Here is a 20,357-nt window from a genome sequence, read left to right as displayed (position 1 = left end):
CATATGTCGAAAAAGTTGGCAGTGAGCATTAAGTTCAAATTGAAATGTGTACAAGTGATTCAACTTGAGAGGAAGTCTGAGTGCCAAAGGGCTTACGACCTGGCATTTGGCTGGCTTAAGTGATCACTTAATAATAAATACACTTGTGTAACATTCACCATTACTGTAAAAAAAATGAATTGCAAAAATTGACGACACAATGACATTTAAGAAACGTGATGAGGAATAGGTTTTTTTAAAACTTTTTTGTGTTGTTTAAAATGAATCGTTAACCAATTTTTATACAAACACGCTTTATATGAAGTCGTTCATTCAGATATTTGGCAAAGGCCGAAATATCTGAATACTACAGCACCAATTAATTTAAGTATCTTATAAAAATAATATAAATAAATACAAAATACAAGCTTAGTCTTTACTATAATACGTTTGGGCATAAATATTTTCCATTCTGGAATTTGGTTAGAACCTTTTTATTTCTTTTACTTCAAATAATAAAGTATATATTGAAACATCCAACGTGGGTTCTGTAAATTAATGCAAAAATGAGTTATATTCTTCTTTTGCCTTGGTTTTCATCGATCGGATTGATGCAGTGCCAACTGGATTGTTGGCAAAGCAAGGTATTAATACCTGTGAATAAAAAATATTCCTACTTGTGTATTGAAAAAGCAAAGAAAACTTCAAAATGCTTCTCTGTAAAGTGCCTAATTTGTAGATCTAACATGATTCATCAGATTTTTCAATATCATTATTATAACTACAGATGTTTGGAGAGAGATTTGCTTAGTAGTTTTAAAGTACAAGATAGCTGTTTGAATCAAAAATATTCCTACTTGTGTATTGAAAAAGCAAAGAAAACTTCAAAATGCTTCTCTGTAAAGTGCCTAATTTGTAGATCTAACATGATTCATCAGATTTTTCAATATTATTATTATAACTACAGATGTTTGGAGAGAGATTTGCTTAGTAGTTTTAAAGTACAAGATAGTTGTATGAATCAAAAATATTCCTACATGTGTATTGAAAAAGCAAAGAAAACTTCAAAATGCTTCTCTGTAAAGTGCCTAATTTGTAGATCTAACATGATTCATCAGATTTTTCAATATTATTATTATAACTACAGATGTTTGGAGAGAGATTTGCTTAGTAGTTTTAAAGTACAAGATAGCTGTATGAATCAAAAATATTCCTACTTGTGTATTGAAAAAGCAAAGAAGTGCCAATATTCACCAGACGTTTCAATGTTAATATAAAAAAACTAGAGATATTTGGAGTGAGATGTGCTTAGTAGTTCTACAAGATTTAAAGTACAAGATGATCGATATCTTATCACAAATACGAGACAAAATAGTTAATTGTAAGGTTAGTCACAAATAAAAAATACACAAAACAATTATGTATTGTTATTAATCAAGTCCTAGTGTTAAACATTCGAGGCGATAGTCTATTTGGAGTTTTAGAAGGAACACCCAAAACTTCGACATTTGTCCCGTTGCTGGAACTAGATGAACTATTAGTATTGGAAAATAGTTTTTCTCTGAGCGCTTTTACTGATATCGTTCCGACATCAGAGTCATCGTCGGGTAATATGATTTCGCTGGTTTCGGGAGTCAAGCAACAAGTCGAGGCGGTAGAGATACAATCGGACACTTCGTTTTGAATGGTCGTGTCGACCTTCAGACCTTTGACGTTCTTGTCAAACATTTTGCTCTTGACAGGCGGATGTTCGACGAAGATAGACGGGATTCGTTTGGCGTCCTGATTCGATAAATCGTCAACTTTGGAAGCGCGTTTGTCGTCCTTCCCTCCGAAGAAACTGCTCCTGCGCAGACTGAGAACGCGGGATCGGTAGCTGGCAAAGTTGTTGGTCACGTGTTCGTTTGTAGTCGAGATCAGCGCGGTCTTGGTAATGTCTAACTTCTCGCCGGTTTTCAGTTCCTTTCTGAGTTTGGGGCGACTGTCTTCGCTTTCTCCGCACAAATTTCTCATGCAACCGCCACCGGGAGTGCAGGATGCGAAGCAACATAGTGATTTGGCCGTGCAAAGAGAGGAACTACGTGAGGGTTGTGTTGTGTTTTGTACGTACGCTGATCCTTTGGGCTTCTTCCAGAACATGATGGAGTTCTGACGGTAGTACACGAAGAGGAAGATCAGGGCCATGGCGGGAACCACTCCGAGGAACATGATAAGCAGCACCTTTGTCACCAGTTTTTGGTCTGTTGAAAAATAGATATTATTAAATAATATTTCAAAATCGCAAAAAAAAATAAAACAAATTGATATCTGAACAACATCACACTAACTACCAATCCAATTTTCGTAAATGTATTTATCATCTGTGTATGTTAAAACATCTTACCTCACTTACAGTACAGATAATTATTTATCTTTATTAATGCTTTAGTTTATATTAAAACGTGTAGATGGAAGCATCAGTAGCTTCCAAAACTAGTCATTAAAAATTAATATAATACTCAAGTGGTGATAAGTGTTTTCATTTACAATTTATGAAAAAAAAATTAATAAATCCCATAATTAATATAACTATCATTATTTTTATTGAAGGGATAATGCGGGAAAATAAAATCTTCCAAAATTCTCGAAATATTAAATTTTAAATTGAAAAAGGGCCTGTAAGGCCTTTTATGATTGCTAGCGTTATTTACAGAAAATTCATCTGAATTTTAAATACAAGAATTTTATTATGATTTATGAAAACGAGTGAAATTTGTATTATTAATATCCATATGCAAAAGTGCAAAAAAAAAAACATTACAATTGGGATCGCTAGCGGGTCCGGAATCCAGACTGCCCCCGGGTCCCGGGAGTTTACACAGCGGAGGGGCGAATCCGTTATCACAGTGACAATGGCCTGGAAACAAATTTATGACAATTTTATTAAAGAATAATAATAGCAGGTACAAAAATGCTTTAAGGTGCAATTATGATTTTTTTACCCAATGAATTGCATACTCCGTGCCCTGAGCAATCCGATGGACAGACAGCTCCTGAATCAGTTCTGGCCTGAGCTCCGAGTCGTAGAGATGCTACGGCCATACATTTCTGATTCACGCACATCTGAAATTATATTCAAGTGATTAATGAATCTCTAATTAACATCCAACAACAATGCAAAGACACTCATTTTTCATAGCTCCAAAACTGTTCAACTTATTCCACAAAGACTATTTGTTAGATGTTAATTCCCTAAGTTCGTGTAAATTTAAAAATTTGCTTAGATTATTTATAGAAGAGACAGATTTAAGCTCCTTTTTCATTTAGCACATGATCGCTAGCTTTTTACTTTTTTACTTTGTCATCTTTTTTTATGTTTTTTAAGTTTTAATTTAAAAAAAAAAAAATTGCTTACTGAGAGTCAAGTATTTTTTTTTGTATTTTATATTAAGTTTTTTGTATTTTGTATTAACTAATTATACTCAGAAACCTATACCCTTATACCCTGTACTATGACTATTTATTTTGTATACCCACACACAGGCCATGCCTTTGTGGGATCTTTTTTTGTATTCATTTTTATTTTTTATTAATATTTTTTGTTTTTGAATTTATGTAATGCAAAAGAATTTAATATAAAGAGAAAAAAAAAATTAATTAATTAAAGTATATCGGTATTAGTAGACGTGAGTCTATGTTGGCACTTTGAATGAAAGAGAGAGCGATGTGTGAGGATTGCAGACCGAGTGTGGATTCATTCACATTTGAATTTTTGTCCAATCAATATGTAACTATTATTGTAACATTATTTTTTGACATCTCATCAAAGATGAAGAAGAATATGGAAGTCTGGGCATTTACGGGGCTTACGACCGTCATAGGCTGGTTTGAGTGATCACTTTACACACGTGTAACATTCACCAATTCTACCCATTATTGACAACCACACTACTCAAATTCTTGGAAGTTCTATATATATGAACCAATTTAGAAACCTTGTTCATGAATCACTAAAACTTCAGTAGAGACATCTATTGGTGAGATGTAAAGAAGCTTTTTATTAAGCAGAAACGCTTATATTAGTATGTGAGATCCGAATCCCGGATTATAATCACACACATGAGAAACGCCAGAAAATACCATTTTCATTTTTATTATTAAGCTTATAATTTGACCAGATAATTTATTTACAACATTTTGAGTGTGTCCAAATACTTGTTCACAAAATCTGGATTATCTCCAATTACAGGAGTTATTTTCATATTATTTTTTTTGATGAGATGTCAAAAAATAATATGAAAATAACTCCTGTAATTGGAGATAATCCAGATTTTGTGAACAAGTATTTGGACACACTCAAAATGTTGTATTATTGTAACCATTTTAATTTCAATTGAATATTGAATCCGTTCTCCTATCATTTTTATATCAATGTAGGTATATTGCTACTTTGCAATAACAAAAACAGCTTTTGTGCACACGCAATCGTGTATTCTTTTCAAAATCATATATTTATTTCGAATGAAAACTTATTTTTTCAATACACAATGAGTGTTGTTTTAGCAAATAAAAATCTATCAGCGGAAGCTAAACTGGCAGTACACAATGGAGTTCTGGTTCCAGCCCTTATGTATGGAAACGAAGCATGGAGTTGGCAAAAGAAGGATGAAAGCAGACTGAATGCAGTCGAAATGCGATCCCTCAGACGAATGTGTGGCAAAACGATGTTTGATAGATGTTCGAATGATGAAATAAGGAAAGAATGTAAGGCTGAGATAAGCATTATCGATAAAATTAAGAAAGGTGTGTTGAGATGGTTTGGACATGTGGAGCGTATGAGTGAAGAAAGAACGGTTAAACAAATTTATGAGGCGAATGTAGTTGGAAAAAGAAGCAGAGGACGACCGAGGAAAACTTGGCACAATCAGGTATGTCAAATACTTGAAAGCGGCCGGGTCAGGAGTCGTAATAATCGTCGGGTATGTATGAGGAGATGCATGAATGTAGAAGAGGCAAAGAATGTTTGCAAGGACAGAGTGGTGTGGCGTTCGATTCTCTCTGCCTACCCCTGCGGCGAAGCGGCATGATGGTTAGTTAGTTAGTTCAATTAGTGTTTTCAGAAAAAAAAATACAATTACGTTAAAGGTTACCTGGGTTGAGACAAAATTAAGTTGCGGGCTATTTATTACTGGGACTTAATGTAGAGAACAATACATAGTCTTTATTGAACTGAGAGATTTGTTTTACTGTAAATCCATGTGATAATCTGACCAATTTGGCATTCTGAATGGTTGGGGTATGGACCCCCAAAGGAGACGGATCAGAGAGGTTCTACTGTAATTACATATATATCAGTGACATCCAAAACTCCCCGGAATAGGGAAATACTTTTGATGAGGATCTAAAGAAGGAAGCTCCACAACCCGAGTGACTGTCGACAGTGCCCCGAGTCGGCCTGGCCCAGCCCGAGGTCCACGATGGCTTAACTTATCTTCTACAGTCTCCGCAACTCGGAGACTGTATAGGATAGGTTAGGTTAGGTTAGTTAGGTCAGGTAAGGTTAGGTCACCTTGCTGTCTATAGAAGAAAGCTTGGGTCTATAAAAGGAAGCTCCGCAACCCGAGAGAGTGTAGAGAATAGGTTAGGTAGGTTAGGTAGGTTAGGTCAGGTCACCTTGCCGTCCCCGCACTTGGCGCCGTCGGGCACGAGGCCCGGGTCGGCCTGGCCCAGCCCGAGGTCCACGATGGCCGTGCGGCAGGGGATGATGTTGCCGCGGCTGTTGATGAAGGAGTGCGACAGAATGGCCACGCTCTCCATGCCAAACTCCAGCTTCTCGTTGAGGTGGCGGCAGTGCAGCATCCCGCAGAACACGTTCTCCTCCTGGCAGGTCGTGAAGTGCTGCTTCAGGCGGTTGTAGCCGCAGTTGCCGTGCCTTCAAATGCAAACATTCATCAGAGATGTTATAAAACATGGTTTTTTTTTGCAGCAAAATTAAGATTTACAAAACAAAAGTGTCCGACCCATCATGACGTATGGAATCGAAAGTAGAGCGGACACCGTTGCCACAAAAAACGCGCTTAGAGTGTCAGAAATGAAGACTCTAAGAAGCATATCAGGCAAGAGTCTTCGAGATACAATAAGAAATGCCAGGATCAGGGAAATATGCGAGATCGAAGATGTCGTTAGGTGGGAAAGGCAACGAAGGAGACAATGGTATGCGCATGCGAGGAGAATGGAACCATCCAGACTCCCCCACATCGCACTGTACGGCCAACCCCATGGTAGACGACTTCCGGGCAGACCACCCAAAGAGATGGGTCGAAAAGAGAAGAAGAAGATTATTTATATACCTGGATCCTTTCTTGTTCATTTCGTAGCACTGGTCATCGCTGCTCTCTCCCGAAGGACCCCAGAGAAGTCGGCACTGATCAGATCTAGTTCTGCAGGAACCGTGGTAGCAGAATGCCTAGGAGACAAAAAAGAATCATATACATATTATAGGTGTCTCAATAGGTTATATGTGGTTTAGAAGAATTGGAAGTCTGGGCATTTACGGGGCTGACGACCGTAAAAAGCTTTATTTCATCTCCCCAATATATGTCTTTAGTAAAGTTCTAGTTCTAGAAGTGATTCAAGAACAATATTTCTAAATTGGTTCATATATAAATACTTGAAAGCGGCCGGGTCAGGAGTCGTAATAATCGTCGGGTATGTATGAGGACATGCATGAATGTAGAAGAGGCGAAGAATGTAGACATAAAAATCTCGGTGAGTGGTTATACACTAATATTATGAACATTTTGTAAAAAAAAAAATAAGAACCTTTACCTTATTGTAATCTTGAGAATTGAGTTTGTAAGGGGACTGAATATGTTGCTAGAAAGGAATTGAGGATGTTGACTCATCCGGGTGAATGATACTTCCTGATTTTTGGGATGTTTTTCGGTGATACGCTATGTGGGCATAAGTTACCTTTCCATGGTCGCAAGTTTCAGTGTCCATCTTGAACACATCATCGGGGCAGAACTCCGACTGACCGGTGCAGTACTCCGGAAGGTCACACTCGTGGTCAGCACTCCGACACTCGGTGCCAGCAGTAGAGGGTCTGCAGGTCTGCAAAAGGTCATTCCAATAATATTTTAAGCAACAATTGAGTATCTAAACTGAGTGCATGTCAACATACAAATATGACTGAATATTGTAAATGAAAACACTCGTTTTATACCACTTGAGTCCTATATTTATTTTTATCATCCGTAGCTTCTGAAACTAGTTGTTAAAAATAAATATATTATTTATTGATTCGGCATTAACTTTGTGGAATGACATTATAATTATTTAAAATAAAAATAAAACACATTTCGCTCACTCCTTTCAACAACGTCATATTTCAAGGATCATCAATTTTCAGTTGTGCATGTTTTCGGAATGCCCAGAAAATGTACTATATCCCATCAAAAGCGGCATATTTTTAACTTAATATTTACCCGCTACAGGGCAGAGAGTGTTGTTTTTGCATTTTGAAGAAAAGGTATTGTTTAGTTATTTTTTTAAAAATACTAAATATTTTTCAAATGGAGAAAAAACATTCAGGTTTTACCTAAAAAGATCTATTGCAAAGTAAAAAGTTTAATAAGTGGCTGGATACTTATTTTTAATACAGTTTATTATATTTTTAAACTTAAAAAATGATCTCCTGAAAAATCAAGTTTTTTGATATATGACGTTGTTGAAAGGAGTGAGCGATGTATAACCACTTAATGAGTTTTATTTCATTACACACGACTAGTTTTGAAAACTAGCAGATGTTTCCATCTACAGGTGAAAAGTAAAAACTAAGTGTTAAGTCAAAATTGCATATTTTCGAGTTAATTAGTTTATTACAGTTTATGTCCTAGACGGAAGGAGATGATGGTGGGTTCATGGTGGTGTGATTGACGTAAGAGGATAAGTAACCTTGAGATCGCAGCATTCCCCGGTGGCGCATGTGGCGTTGGGGAACAGCATGCAGGTGGAGGGGTCGCAGCAGTGGTTGGAGCCGCAGTTCTTGCTCAGGCCGCAGTCACACTGCTCCCCGGACTCCACAAACCCGTTCCCGCACACCGGAGAGTCAAACAGCCGCGTCGGCTTGTTCCTGACAGTCAAACAGTCAAAAACATATAAATAAAATAAAATCACATGAGAATTCTACAATGCTAAATCTTTTCAGTACTTCAGTATGGAGTCAGTAAACCCTTCCCTTACGGTGCTAGAAACTTCCCCGTGCACTGGTGGTAGGTATGTATTTTTTATACCATTTGAAAATGTGTTTTTAAAACGGGAAAAATGTGAATATTCCTAAATGTTGCTTTTATTGACCATAGTTGAAGATGAAATGTAACAATTGTGTAATGTTAGCTCTGGTAATTATCTGAAAACGAGAAAAAAAATACCATCGCAAGTAGCCGCAATAGCTAGCGTAGCGACACGACCGCTGCGTAAGCGATCTGTGCACTACTGGCATAGTAAACACGTTACGACATGCGCATATAATGACATGAGAAACGTTTGTGTATTGGTGATTTTATCACCGATTTTTTCATAAATTTCATTTCTGTCACTGCAAATGAATAACTTTATACTATCATGCAATACATAATTATATAATGGAGGAATACAAAAATTCAGAGCCCGTATCTATTATACATCTTATATTGATATTATCATTTTAAAAGTCGAGTTGTAGTAAATACATATCACCGGGAGGAAAGGTTAATTAATGTTTTATTACTATTTTTTCTCAGACACTATTCACCCTAAGGATGACATATCAATATTATAGCATCTCAGGACGCTCAGACATCCGTTTTACTTCATATAACATAAAAAGATAGATGTTTCATCTAAAGTTGACATACCTATAATACCAATCGATGTTGGCACTTTTAGTGAACATGTAACTATTGTTGTAGCCATTTTTATTTCAATTGAATATCAAATCCTTTCCCATGTCCATAGATGGCAGATGAACGTTATACTTACATTAATCATAGATGAAAAACCGTAGATATTTCATCTCAAGTTGATTACCTGTATAATGTCAATCAATGTTATTAAATATACATATCCCTCACTCCTTTCAAGAACGTCATAAATCAAAAAAAATCATTTCTCAAGAGAACGTTTTTAAAGTTTAAAAATATAATACAATGTATTAAAAATAAATATCAAGCCTCTTACTGAACTTTTTACTGTGCAACAGATCTTTTTAGGGAAAACCTGAAGGTTTTTTCTCCATTTAAAAAATATTTAGTTTATTATTTCGAGAAATAAAAATACTCTGTGTTCTGATCCACTCACATTTTTATTTAACCAACTAGTTTCGGCAACAACCTGTTGCCCTCTTCAGGGTTACATTTATTACTAAATATATATATAAAAAGAAACAGTGTACAAGTTGTTGGGTTTCAAAAGGGTAGGGGTGGGGGTAATGGTGTTTTAAGGAGGGGTAAGGGCGAGGAAGGGGATAACTCTGTTTAGGTTGGGTTTGATTTTATTTTATTATTTTTTTAAATAAACTAAATATTTATTCAAAACATAATATTTAGTTTATTTAAAAAAATAATAAAACAATACCTATTCTTCAAAATGTAAAAACCAACACTTTCTGCCCTGTAGCGGGTAAATATTAAGTGAAAAATATGCCCCTTTTGCTGGGATATAGAACATTTTCTGGGCATTCCGAAAACATGCACAACTGAAAATTGACGATTTTTGATTTATGACGTTCTTGAAAGGAGTGAGCGATATGACAGCGTAGATATTGTTACCTCAGGCAGTAATCCATGCCGTGCTCAAAGGCCAGAGCCAGGTACTCCAGACTGCAGGAGGACCAGTGCGTGGGGGAGAGCGCATTGCTCGAAGGACTCATGATGCACCTCTCGTCCGGGCAGTTGCACTCCACTGTGTCATGCTCCATCCCTGGGAAATGCATTTACAACATTTTGAGTGTGTCCAAATACTTGTTCACAAAATCTGGAACATCTCCAATTACAGGAGTTATTTTCATATTATTTTTTTGACATCTCATCAAAGATGAAGAAGAATATGAAAGTCTGGGCATACACGGGGCTGATGACCGTCATAGGCTGGTTTAAGTTATCGCTTTACACACCATGTAACACATGTGTAACGTGTTTACACATTTGTTACACGTGTGTTCTGGCGTTTCTCATGTGTGTGATTATAATCCAGGATTCGGACCTCACATACTAATAAAAGAGGTTCTGCTCAATAAAAAGCTTCATTTCATCTCACCAATTAATGTCTCTAGTGAAGTTCTAGTGATTCAAGAATAATGTTTCAAAATTGGTTCATATATATAGAACTTCCAAGAATTTGAGTAGTGTGGTTGTCAATAATGGGTAGAATTGGTGAATGTTATACGTGTGTAAAGTGATCACTTAAACCAGCCTATGACGGTCGTCAGCCGCGTAAATGCCCAGACTTCCATATTCTTCTTAATTTTAGATGAGATGTCAAATTTTTTTAAATAATATTCAGTGCATTATTAAGAAATTCAATATTCAAAACTTAACACATTGTATGCGGGAAATTCTTAACACAATTCGGACGGGAAAGTATTTTTACCCGTTCGGTCGATTGATGCTTAAGGATGGTAAGGGTATTATTACATTCTGCGTAGGCCTCATTTCAAAGGCAGAAAAGACAACAACCCGGGATCCTAATTAGTATACTAATTAAATTCATATATTAATCACAATAACCGCAAACCCAACTTTGATCTAGACAATATTTTTTGGTGTCTCTCGCGCTCTACCAAAAGTAAGCAAATGGAATGCTTATAAGCGTCTCCTACTCTAATAATAATAAGTATAATAAAGAAGCTTTTGAGTATTTCCCGCAAACAACAACAAACGAGACGCCAAAAAATACAGATCGGAATGGACGACACAAGTCGATCCGCATAATTTTGACATAAGCTCACGTAAATATTTAAAACCTGAGAGTTTCGTGAATTTGTTTTTACACATTAAATATTCTAGTTTTCCGAAGTTAAAACTCATTTTCAATTTTCAGATATGATCAAGATGAACCACCATTATCAGTATTGATTATAAGCAAATCCTCCGTAGCACTCACCAAAGTTGTGTCCCATTTCGTGAGCGACGGTGGTTGCAACGAGTCCCACCACGTTGGAGTGATCCATGGCCACTCCTCCCGAGAACTCGAAAGTGCAGATGGGACCCTTCAAGGCCTTACCGACCACTCCGCCGACAAATTGCTCCCGCCTAGAAACAAAACTTAGAGGTAAAATAACTGTAGATTCACTGTACATTAAAAATGGATGGATTTTACCACAAAGTGACCGTTGAATCAATTAATGAAGTTGAAAATTAACCCATTAATCACATCTCTAGAAAATAGCCTATCGTAATGTAAGATCTCATATTGAACTTACGTCAAGAGTTGGGCATTGTCATTGGGATGGTCCTTCACCAGCCTCTCTCTCCTGTAGTGCAGGAAGTTGGTGAGGGTTGTGTCTCCGTTGTTGGAGAGAGATATCTCATCATACTCGGTCCAGACCACAACGCCGATCAGGGCAATGAAGATGTTCAAGGGGGCATATAACTGGAAAAAAGTTTAAATTTAAATGTATTTGTCAAACAAGAGGATGTAAGGACCTGTTGATGTCGTCGACATATTTCTGTAAACGAATGTCATATCGCTCACTCCTTTCAAGAACGTCATAAATCGAAAATTTACAATTTTCAGTTGTGCATGTTTTCGGAATGCCCGGAAAATGTACTATATCCCAGCAAAAGCGGCATATTTTTAACTTAATATTTACCCGCTACAGGGCAGAAAGTGTTGTTTTTGCATTTTGAAGAAAAGGCATTGTTTAATTATTTTTTTTAAATATGCTATATATTTTTCAAATGGAGAAAAAACCTTCAGATTTTACCTAAAAAGATCTGTTGCACAGTAAAAAGTTCACTAAGTGGCTTGATATTTATTTTTAATACATTGTGTTATATTTTTAAACTTTAAAAACGTTCTCCTGAAAAATTAAGTTTTTTGATTTATGACGTTCTTGAAAGGAGTGAGCGATATGGATTGCTGAAATCTCAGTTTAGTTATGAAACATAATAATAATTTATAAAGTGCCATTTTCGTAAAATATTACCTCAAGGGATGCTTCTTACTTACTTACTTCAGCCTTTTTTTAGGTATAATAGCCTTTTATATATATTTTTTCAAGATTTATATGTAATGGGCATTAATTTTTTTCTTAAGAATTTTTATATCTTCCATTTTTTAAATTTCTTTAGGGAGTTTATTGAAATATTTAATTCCCAAATATTTGAAGTTTTGTTGAAATTGCTTAGTATTGCATTTTGGAGTTGAAAAATCATTTAAGAATCTCGAAGATAATTTTTTTTTTTAAATTAAAATATTTGTCACCCTTTAGTATTTGAAAAATTGCAATTTTTTTATAAACGGTTTCTATGTTTGGGACTTGAAATTTCGTAAATAGTAATTTTGTTAGATGTTTTTTTTTTTCAAAATAACTATTGTTTTCTGTACTATTTTTACAGAGTTCAGTATGTTGTTGTATGAGCCTCCCCATCCAACAATGCCATACTGTAGTAGTGAGTGTAAAATAGCATAGTAAACTCTTTTTAGGTTGTCAATGTTCAGTATGTTTCGAATTCTAATAAATAAATTTTACAATATAAATTTTAGTGTCTTTATTTATTATTTCTTACTGAGTTGATGATGTTGGCGATATCCTTGCAGTGATGGTGCACCTTCTCCAGGCTCTCTCCCAACTCCTTGTACTCCTTGTTATCCACCACGAGGACCAGCTCCACGTAGCGGGAGAGCTTGTTTGCGTCGTAAGGCCCCCGGATTTTAGGCTCATCGCTCACTTGCCGCTTGTACTGAAACATCAAGTCATAAATTAGTCTCTTCTAATTGCAATGGTGCATATTGAAAGCTGTCCCACCGCATGCCCAGATTTGATACAGAAGCGTCTAGGCTTCCTGACAGATCTGCTCTTGCTGTGCAATATTTATTTTTATTTTTTTAACTAAGTTGAAAAATTTATTGAAAACGTGAAACAATATAAAATTGTATCCCGATTTTACTGTGAATTTACATTTAAAAGCTTTCAATATACCTGTCACTGCCAATCTAAATAAAAACAAGATTGTAAGTCCATTGCCAAATTTTCTAGAAGTACCCCAGTGTAGGCAGTGAAAGCGATTAGTGTTTCTTTCAAATAGTCAGCTAGATCCGATTCCGACTCGACGTTGGCCGGTACACAGACGCCCATAACCCCGACCAGCACAGCAGACAGACACAGAACAGTGCAAAGACATATACAGAAAATGGTCAGTGAATGGTGCATGGAGCACTGCATCATATTGACGCAGTGTTATCTTGATCCTTATTTAGATGAAGGGATGGTGCTCACTCCTGCGCTTCGGGGACCAGGCCAGGGAAATATTAATTAATTATTACAGTGTAAATTCAGTAGTATTTATTTTCACCCCCCTGGGAATCGAACCCAGAACCTCCAGCAAGGTAGCTAAACACGCTAACTATTATACCACAGAGGTGGACATATCGTAGTCATACAGGAGAAAGTGACCAAGTGCATTTTTTACAAAAACGTGATTCTTGACAATTTGAAATCTTACTAGCTTAATATTACCCTGAAAAAAATCCCAAAGAATTTTAAACTTGGAACTGTAATATACTGACTTGTTTAAAATGACTAACTGCATTGATGTTTATTTTCTTGCCAAGCTAAAGTGACTTAAATGGCCCTCCTGAACATTTTACGTTTTGTTAGTTGGTCACTTTCTCCTGTACGACTACGATATCATTAATAATCGTAATCAATGATGAGGTTAGGTTAGGTTAGGTTAGGTTAGGTTAGGTTAGGTTAGGTTAGGTTAGGTTAGGTTAGGTTAGGTTAGGTTAGGTTAGGTTAGGTTCCCCCATCATGGTTCGGGCCTTGTCGTGGCTTGGGGGCTTCCAGCGCTCATCCTCTTTTGGATGGGTGCTGGGTTACCAAAGCGAACCCCTGGGTGCTCGCGGGGATGTATCCTCCTGAGCGCCCAGGTTTAGAATAGGTGGTGACGGGTTAGTCAGTAGATTGGTGGTGGTAGGGTAGTTAGTTTCCTAGTAGTAAGTTAAATTAGGTTAGACTGGGTTGGGTTCCCCTCACGGTTCGGATCCTTGTGGTCAGGGGGTCTTGGTGTCGAACTATGAGGATGGATCATAGAATGGACGTCGACACTGAGATCTGAAGCGAACCACGTCACAACCTAAGGGTCTGGTCTTTCCATCATTGATGGAAGGATCAGACGACGTGCCGATGGGTTCGTGGCTGCAGTGACGTTAATCGTGCAGTCGCGAGCGTACTCTGGAGGTACCTGCCGCCCCCTCCATGTATGAAGGCTTAGCTGGCTATCAAGGCTCTGGTCAGCCGGACTTATACTTCCTGTATACTCGTGGGAACAAAAATGAATTCAACCATAATTAAAAAAATCGACGCTGTTATGAACCAGCTCAAGGAGAGAACCCTTGAGCTGGAGGAGTTTGTGGGAAGGACACGAAATGTGCACCTCCCAATTAAGGACCTGACAAGGGTGATCAGGTTCGCGGTCGTTGAGCTCGCCGAAATGTTAGGGGAAGGCGAACCAAAAACGACGTCACCGTTGCCGGCCTGTACAAGGGCCACGACGGCGGTGGCGACCACGCAGACTTCCCCGAGAGCTGTCTTTCACGAACAGAGGAGAAGGACGGCTCAAGACGAGCCGTTGTTGGCGGGGCCAACAATGACAGAGGAGCGTCCGACAGCCTCAAGAGGAGGTGGCGCACCCTCACAGGTGCAGAAACGGGCGCAAAAGAGAAGGAAGAAGAAGAGCAAGCGGCCTGACCCGCCTACTGCCACCCCACATGATCCACCAAACAAGTGGATCACTGTTGGAAGACGCGGCGAGGTGAAGAGCCACCCAAGGGAGGACGGCCAAAGGCTCGAAGCGGGCAGGAACCGACCCCGGAGGACTCAGAGGAGCCCTCCTGAGACGGTTATCCTGGCCCCCCTGAAGGCGGAGAATCCCCCGTTATCGTACGCGGGAGTTCTTCGCAAGATAACGGGGAGTGAAGAGGGGCAAGGGACCCAGCTGCCGGTGGTCCATTGCATCCGAAAGGGTGCCAATGGCACCTTGAAAATAACGCTGGCAAAGGGCGACCACAGGGGCCCTGCCCTAGAGAGCCTTCTGGCCAGCGCGGCTGGCAGTGGCTTTAGAGTGCAGAGACTGGCGCCTAAGCGCACAGTCTTTGTACGAGACCTCTGCGAGGATGTAGAGATAAATGACGTCAAAGCGGCGCTGGCCAGCACGGTTGGAGATGCCAACGTGGAGGTCGGCCCAGTGAGGCCTGGACCACGGGGAACCTTTGCCTGCACGGCAAAGATCCCGTGGTCGAGGGCCAGCACGGAGGTGCTGGAGCGAGGGCGATTGCAGGTCGGGTTGCTCCGGTGCCGGCTGCAGCCGAGAGTGGAAGTAAGGCAGTGCTTCCGCTGCCTCGGATTCTCACACATCGCATCAAGATGCCCTGTGGGCAACAAAATAACAGGTAAGGCGACAGGTAAGCCCATCCCTATCTGTCGTAGGTGCGGCGAGGGTGGACACATGGCAGCGGGGTGTAAAGCCCCGCTGCGGTGTGCCCCGTGCTCGGTGGCAGGCCTGGAGGCGGCACACTGGTGCGGAAGCGCACAGTGTGGTGCCTTCAGGCGTGCTCTGAAGGCCGCAAAGACGACAACCTACAAATAACCATGACCTTGAACGTTTTACAGATAAACTTGGCCCACTGCCAGGCTGCCCAGGATTTGATGTTCCAAGTGGCTCGGGAGAGGGAGGTTGACGTCGTTCTTGTCTCTGAACAGTACCGCAACTGTACAAGTTGCTGGTTCTCGGACGAGACTGGAGTGGCTGCCATCTTCTTCCCGTCACGGCGAGCATCAATCACTGGGAGAGCCCCAACAGGCACTAGCGGATGGACTTGGATTGAGGTGGCTGGTTGTAGAATATACAGCTGCTACTTTTCTCCTAACAGCCCGCTTGACCGATTCGAGGGTGAACTGCGGTCTCTCGAGGAGGACGTGAGGGGCGCGGTACTGCCCGTTGTGCTGGCTGGTGACTTCAACGCCTGGGCGACTGACTGGGGCTCGTCGGTGACAAACAGACGGGGCGCTCTTCTGTGTGAGATGGCTGCGGGCCTACATTTGCTTCCTGCAAATGTAGGCGGGAAGTTCACCTTCTGCAGGGGTGCCACGGGTTCTGTCATCGACGTAACCTTTGCTGACGAGGGAATGATTGGGCGGGTGAGAAACTGGCGTGTGCTTGATGAGCACACGCACAGCGACCACCAGTACGTGACCTTCTCGTTGGCAGAGGGGCCGCGGTCCGCCGTGCCGGGCTTGAATTCTGGTGCTGGTATGACGGGCTGGAGCCTTCGTTCCCTTGACTCCGAATCTTTTTGTGCTATCATCGAGAGTGGCAGCGACGAGATCGCTAACGCGGTCGGAGCTGCTCAGAAGGTGAGTGGGCTCGGCGACGTGGTCAGGCGCGCCTGCGAGGCATCCATGACACGGCGAGGTGGGCACGCCCTCAGGCGAAATGTTTATTGGTGGACTGAGGAGATTGCCCGCCTTCGCCGGTCGTGTTTGGCCTTACGGCGCCGAGCCCAACGCTCAAACTGGGCTGATTCATTAATCTATGATGATTACAGGGCAGCGAAGAAGGAGCTGAAGAGGACCATCAAGCGCAGCAAGGAAAGGCGCTGGGGTGAACTGTGCGAGGCGGTGGATCGCGACCCCTGGGGACTGCCGTACAAAATTGTGCGACAGAAACTACGAGGATGTGACCTAGACCCCTTTCTCAGCGATCCCCGAAACCTGACCGCTGTCATTGATGGCCTCTTCCCCCTTCACGAAGATCGACCGAGGGCAGACCCGGACCCCGAGGAGGACGCTGAGCTACAGCCGTTTACAACGGCTGAGCTCGAGGCAGCCACCAAGAAGGTAAGCAAAGGTAAGGCACCTGGACTTGACGAAGTCCCGAATGAGATCGTGCTGCTAGTGGCCCGGGGGTTTCCGGAGGTGCTGCTCGGCGTGTACAATGCGTGCTTGGAGGAGGGACTGGTCGGCGATTCCTGGAAGAGACAGAGGCTTGTCCTCATTCCCAAAAAGGCCGTCGTGGACGGACCCTCTTCCTTTAGACCATTGTGCATGCTGGACGGCTTCGGGAAGCTTCTTGAGCGGCTCCTGCTTGGGAGACTCCAGCCAATCCTGGAGGATCCCGAACAGGGTCTCTCCGACAGGCAGTACGGCTTCAGACGGGGCAGATCTACGATTGACGCAGTCGGACACGTGGTAAGCGTTATCCGACAAGCGTGGCAGGGCACGGTGAAGAGCCACCGACGGGTCGTCATGATAGCACTTGACATCCGGAACGCGTTCAACTCGGCGCGATGGGAATTAATTCTCAGAGCGCTGAGAGAGCGCTTCCGGGTGCCGGGTTATCTGATGGCCATGCTTGAGAATTACTTCGATGGACGAAGCCTTGAGTACCGGCATGGTCCCTCAGGGGTGGAAGAGAAGCGGCGGATCACGTCTGGTGTCCCGCAGGGCTCGGTCCTAGGACCGACCCTGTGGAATGCTTTATACGATGGACTGTTGCGGACGGACATGCCAGAGGGATCGAGCATTGTTGCCTTTGCTGATGACATCGCAGTAATGATCGAGGGGAGGACTTCCCGTGACCTAGAAATTATAGGGAACGAGGCACTAAGGCGGGTGAAGAACTGGCTCGACAGAGCTGGATTGGAGCTCGCCGTGCAGAAGACCGAGGCAGTACTGTTCTGTCGAAAGCGGCGACCTCTGCTGCCTAAGCTGCTGCTGGAGGGTTTTGAGGTGCCGCTGGCGAAATCGCTGCGGTACCTTGGGATCCAACTCGATCGTGGTCTCCGTTTTGGGGAACACATCGAGCTGGCGGCTGCCAAGGCAAGCGGAGCGGCGATACAGTTGGGGAGGCTCATGCCGAACGTGGGTGGACCGAAATCATGCAGGAGGAAGCTCTTGCATGAGGTGGTCCACTCCACACTTCTGTATGGGGCACCCATCTGGGCGAAGTCGCTTGAGACAGAGCTGTACAGGAAGAGGATGGCAGCCGTCCAAAGAAGAAGTGCGCTGCGAGTAATCTCCGGTTACCGTACCATCTCTGAGGAGGCGGCGTTGGTACTGGCTTCTTCTCCGCCCATAGACTTACTGGCGCTTGAACGCAAAGCTGTCTATGACCTAGGTAAGGGACCAGGTAAGGAGCACAAGAGACTGACGCTGTCGAAGTGGCAGGATCGCTGGAGCTCGGCATCTAAGGGACGCTGGACGAACAGGCTTGTCAGCCAACTCGAGCCTTGGTGTTCGAGGAAGCATGGCTGCCTGAACTACCGGCTCACACAGGTGCTGAGTGGACACGGTTGTTTCGGTGCCTACTTACATCGTATAGGCAAAGAAGCAACTGCAGCATGCTGGCACTGCGACTCAGCAAATGATGACGCAGAGCATACGCTGCTGTCGTGTCCTGCATGGGCGGACCACAGGGGGTCACTAATGACCACCATTGGGGTCGATCGCCTAGGCTTGGACATGGTAGTGCCGTCAATGCTCCAAAATGACAATACGTGGCGGGCATGGGACGCCTTTGCCTCAACCGTGATCGGACTGAAGGAGGATGCCGAGCGTGAGAGGAGGAGGCGAAACATGACCGCACAAGTAGATGTAGATCAGTAGATTGACAATGCCACACTCTGAAGTAATGCCTAACGGCGGTTCCGGAGTGTGGTAGATGCTTGCACGGGAGAGGTTTTTAGTGGGTAGGCCCTCAGCAGGGAGATTCCCACACTGCCAGTCTTGTGACCCGGATGTCACCTGGCGTCTTATAAAAGATTTTCCTCTTCCCACGCAAAACAAAAAAAAAAAAAAAAAAAGGTTAGGTTAGGTTAGGTTAAGTACAATGCATAACCGTGATTATTATTATTTGTTTTTACCAATGATATTAGTATATTGTAATTCAATATTCAGGATTGATATCCTGTTTTGGTGAGTTTACCCTTAATATCCTGTTGACTTCCTCGTGCTTCCCGGCTCCCTGGAAGCCATCAGCGGTGGAGGGTGGAGTGGACGGAGAGTGCTGATGCTGCGAGGAGTTGGAGTGCATGCCGCTCTGGTAGCCGCAGGTGTGGTTGCTGATCAAGTCCTGGTGCTTGTACAGGAAGTGCTCCGATTCTATGTCGTCTTCTAAAATGAATATGCAACAATTTATTAGACAATTGAAAACTTGTTTTTATAAAAAAAAATTATAAATTTCCAAATATTTTTGAGGTAGGTACTTTTCATGAATATTTGTGAAATAAAAGCTAGTCAATGGTAAAATCCATAGAAATCGTCGCAATCTAAAATAGAATTCGACCACAGACTAGTTTTCAAATTGTCAGATAGATTAAGCTCTATTTGAAAAATAATTTTCCTTTCTCGTTGACAGGATCAAGACATCTCAAATTTTTTATAAAATAAAAGTCTTTATAATCAAAGTAATATTTACGCAAGGACCTATTTAAGGAAAGGAAAAAACTTCATGGCCACAAATGCAGTATTTTATAAAAATTTCTACACTGGCAACCTTAAACGTCACTGGCTACACTACTGGCATATCTGTGAATGTGAACAGAACGTCTTACTTAGTGGACTGGCATTGCAACTGTCCTTGTCCAAATGCCACATAACATTACTAACTTAAGTTAAAATGTTTAATGATAAAATGAATGCTTTGTATTTGTAATGCGCCGTTAGTACCACTTTACAGAACGACAAAATAAATTGATTATTACTAAGAAAATCTTTTGAAAACAAATTGTTTAATACTTAACACATTGTTTGCGGGAAACGCTTAAAAGCATCTTTTATATACTGTTGGTAGAGAGCGGCAGACGCCTATAAGCGTTCTATTTGCTTACTTTTGGTCGAACACGAGAGACGCCAAAAAACATTGTACAGATCGGCATTAGTTTGTGGCTTTTTCAAAAAAAAAAAATATATAAGGAATAACCCGCAAAGCCTCTATTAGAGGCTTGTCTGCAGGTAGGATAGTAAGGGTAGGGAAGGTGAATGTGAAAAATACATCACAAACACCCAGAACAATTGAAAATAAATCTTTCTTGAATTTATTTTGCGATTGGCGGGAATCGAACCCGCGACGCCAGTTTCGCAGTCGAGCGTCGAGGTTACTTGTGATTAGTATACTGAGGGTCGGGCGGCAGACTGT

The 20,357-nt window shown here is 41.5% G+C and overlaps 1 protein-coding gene across 1 annotated transcript in view; it reads right to left on the bottom strand.

Annotated features, from left to right (window-relative positions):
- The window catches only part of Meltrin (disintegrin and metalloproteinase domain-containing protein meltrin), a 113,199-nt gene that overhangs the window by 4,888 nt on the left and 87,954 nt on the right, over positions 1-20,357 (bottom strand). The window contains exons 5-16 of the mRNA XM_088274582.1: positions 19,146-19,333; positions 12,729-12,902; positions 11,420-11,589; positions 11,101-11,249; positions 9,768-9,918; positions 7,915-8,092; positions 6,931-7,071; positions 6,309-6,424; positions 5,632-5,890; positions 2,961-3,081; positions 2,780-2,875; positions 2,090-2,219 (exon numbers count right to left, since the gene is read on the bottom strand). Of these exons, the coding sequence (XP_088130708.1) occupies positions 2,090-2,219; positions 2,780-2,875; positions 2,961-3,081; positions 5,632-5,890; positions 6,309-6,424; positions 6,931-7,071; positions 7,915-8,092; positions 9,768-9,918; positions 11,101-11,249; positions 11,420-11,589; positions 12,729-12,902; positions 19,146-19,333 (1,873 nt within the window). The remainder of the gene's footprint in view (positions 1-2,089; positions 2,220-2,779; positions 2,876-2,960; positions 3,082-5,631; positions 5,891-6,308; positions 6,425-6,930; positions 7,072-7,914; positions 8,093-9,767; positions 9,919-11,100; positions 11,250-11,419; positions 11,590-12,728; positions 12,903-19,145; positions 19,334-20,357) is intronic.

Source organism: Brachycentrus maculatus, unplaced genomic scaffold (genome assembly GCF_059751285.1).
Source record: "Brachycentrus maculatus isolate JH-2025_06_01 unplaced genomic scaffold, ASM5975128v1 h1tg000034l, whole genome shotgun sequence".
Taxonomy (NCBI): Eukaryota; Metazoa; Arthropoda; class Insecta; order Trichoptera; family Brachycentridae; genus Brachycentrus; species Brachycentrus maculatus.
The sequence above is the reverse complement of the archived record's forward strand: the minus strand, read 5'-3'. Positions and strand labels throughout refer to the sequence as shown.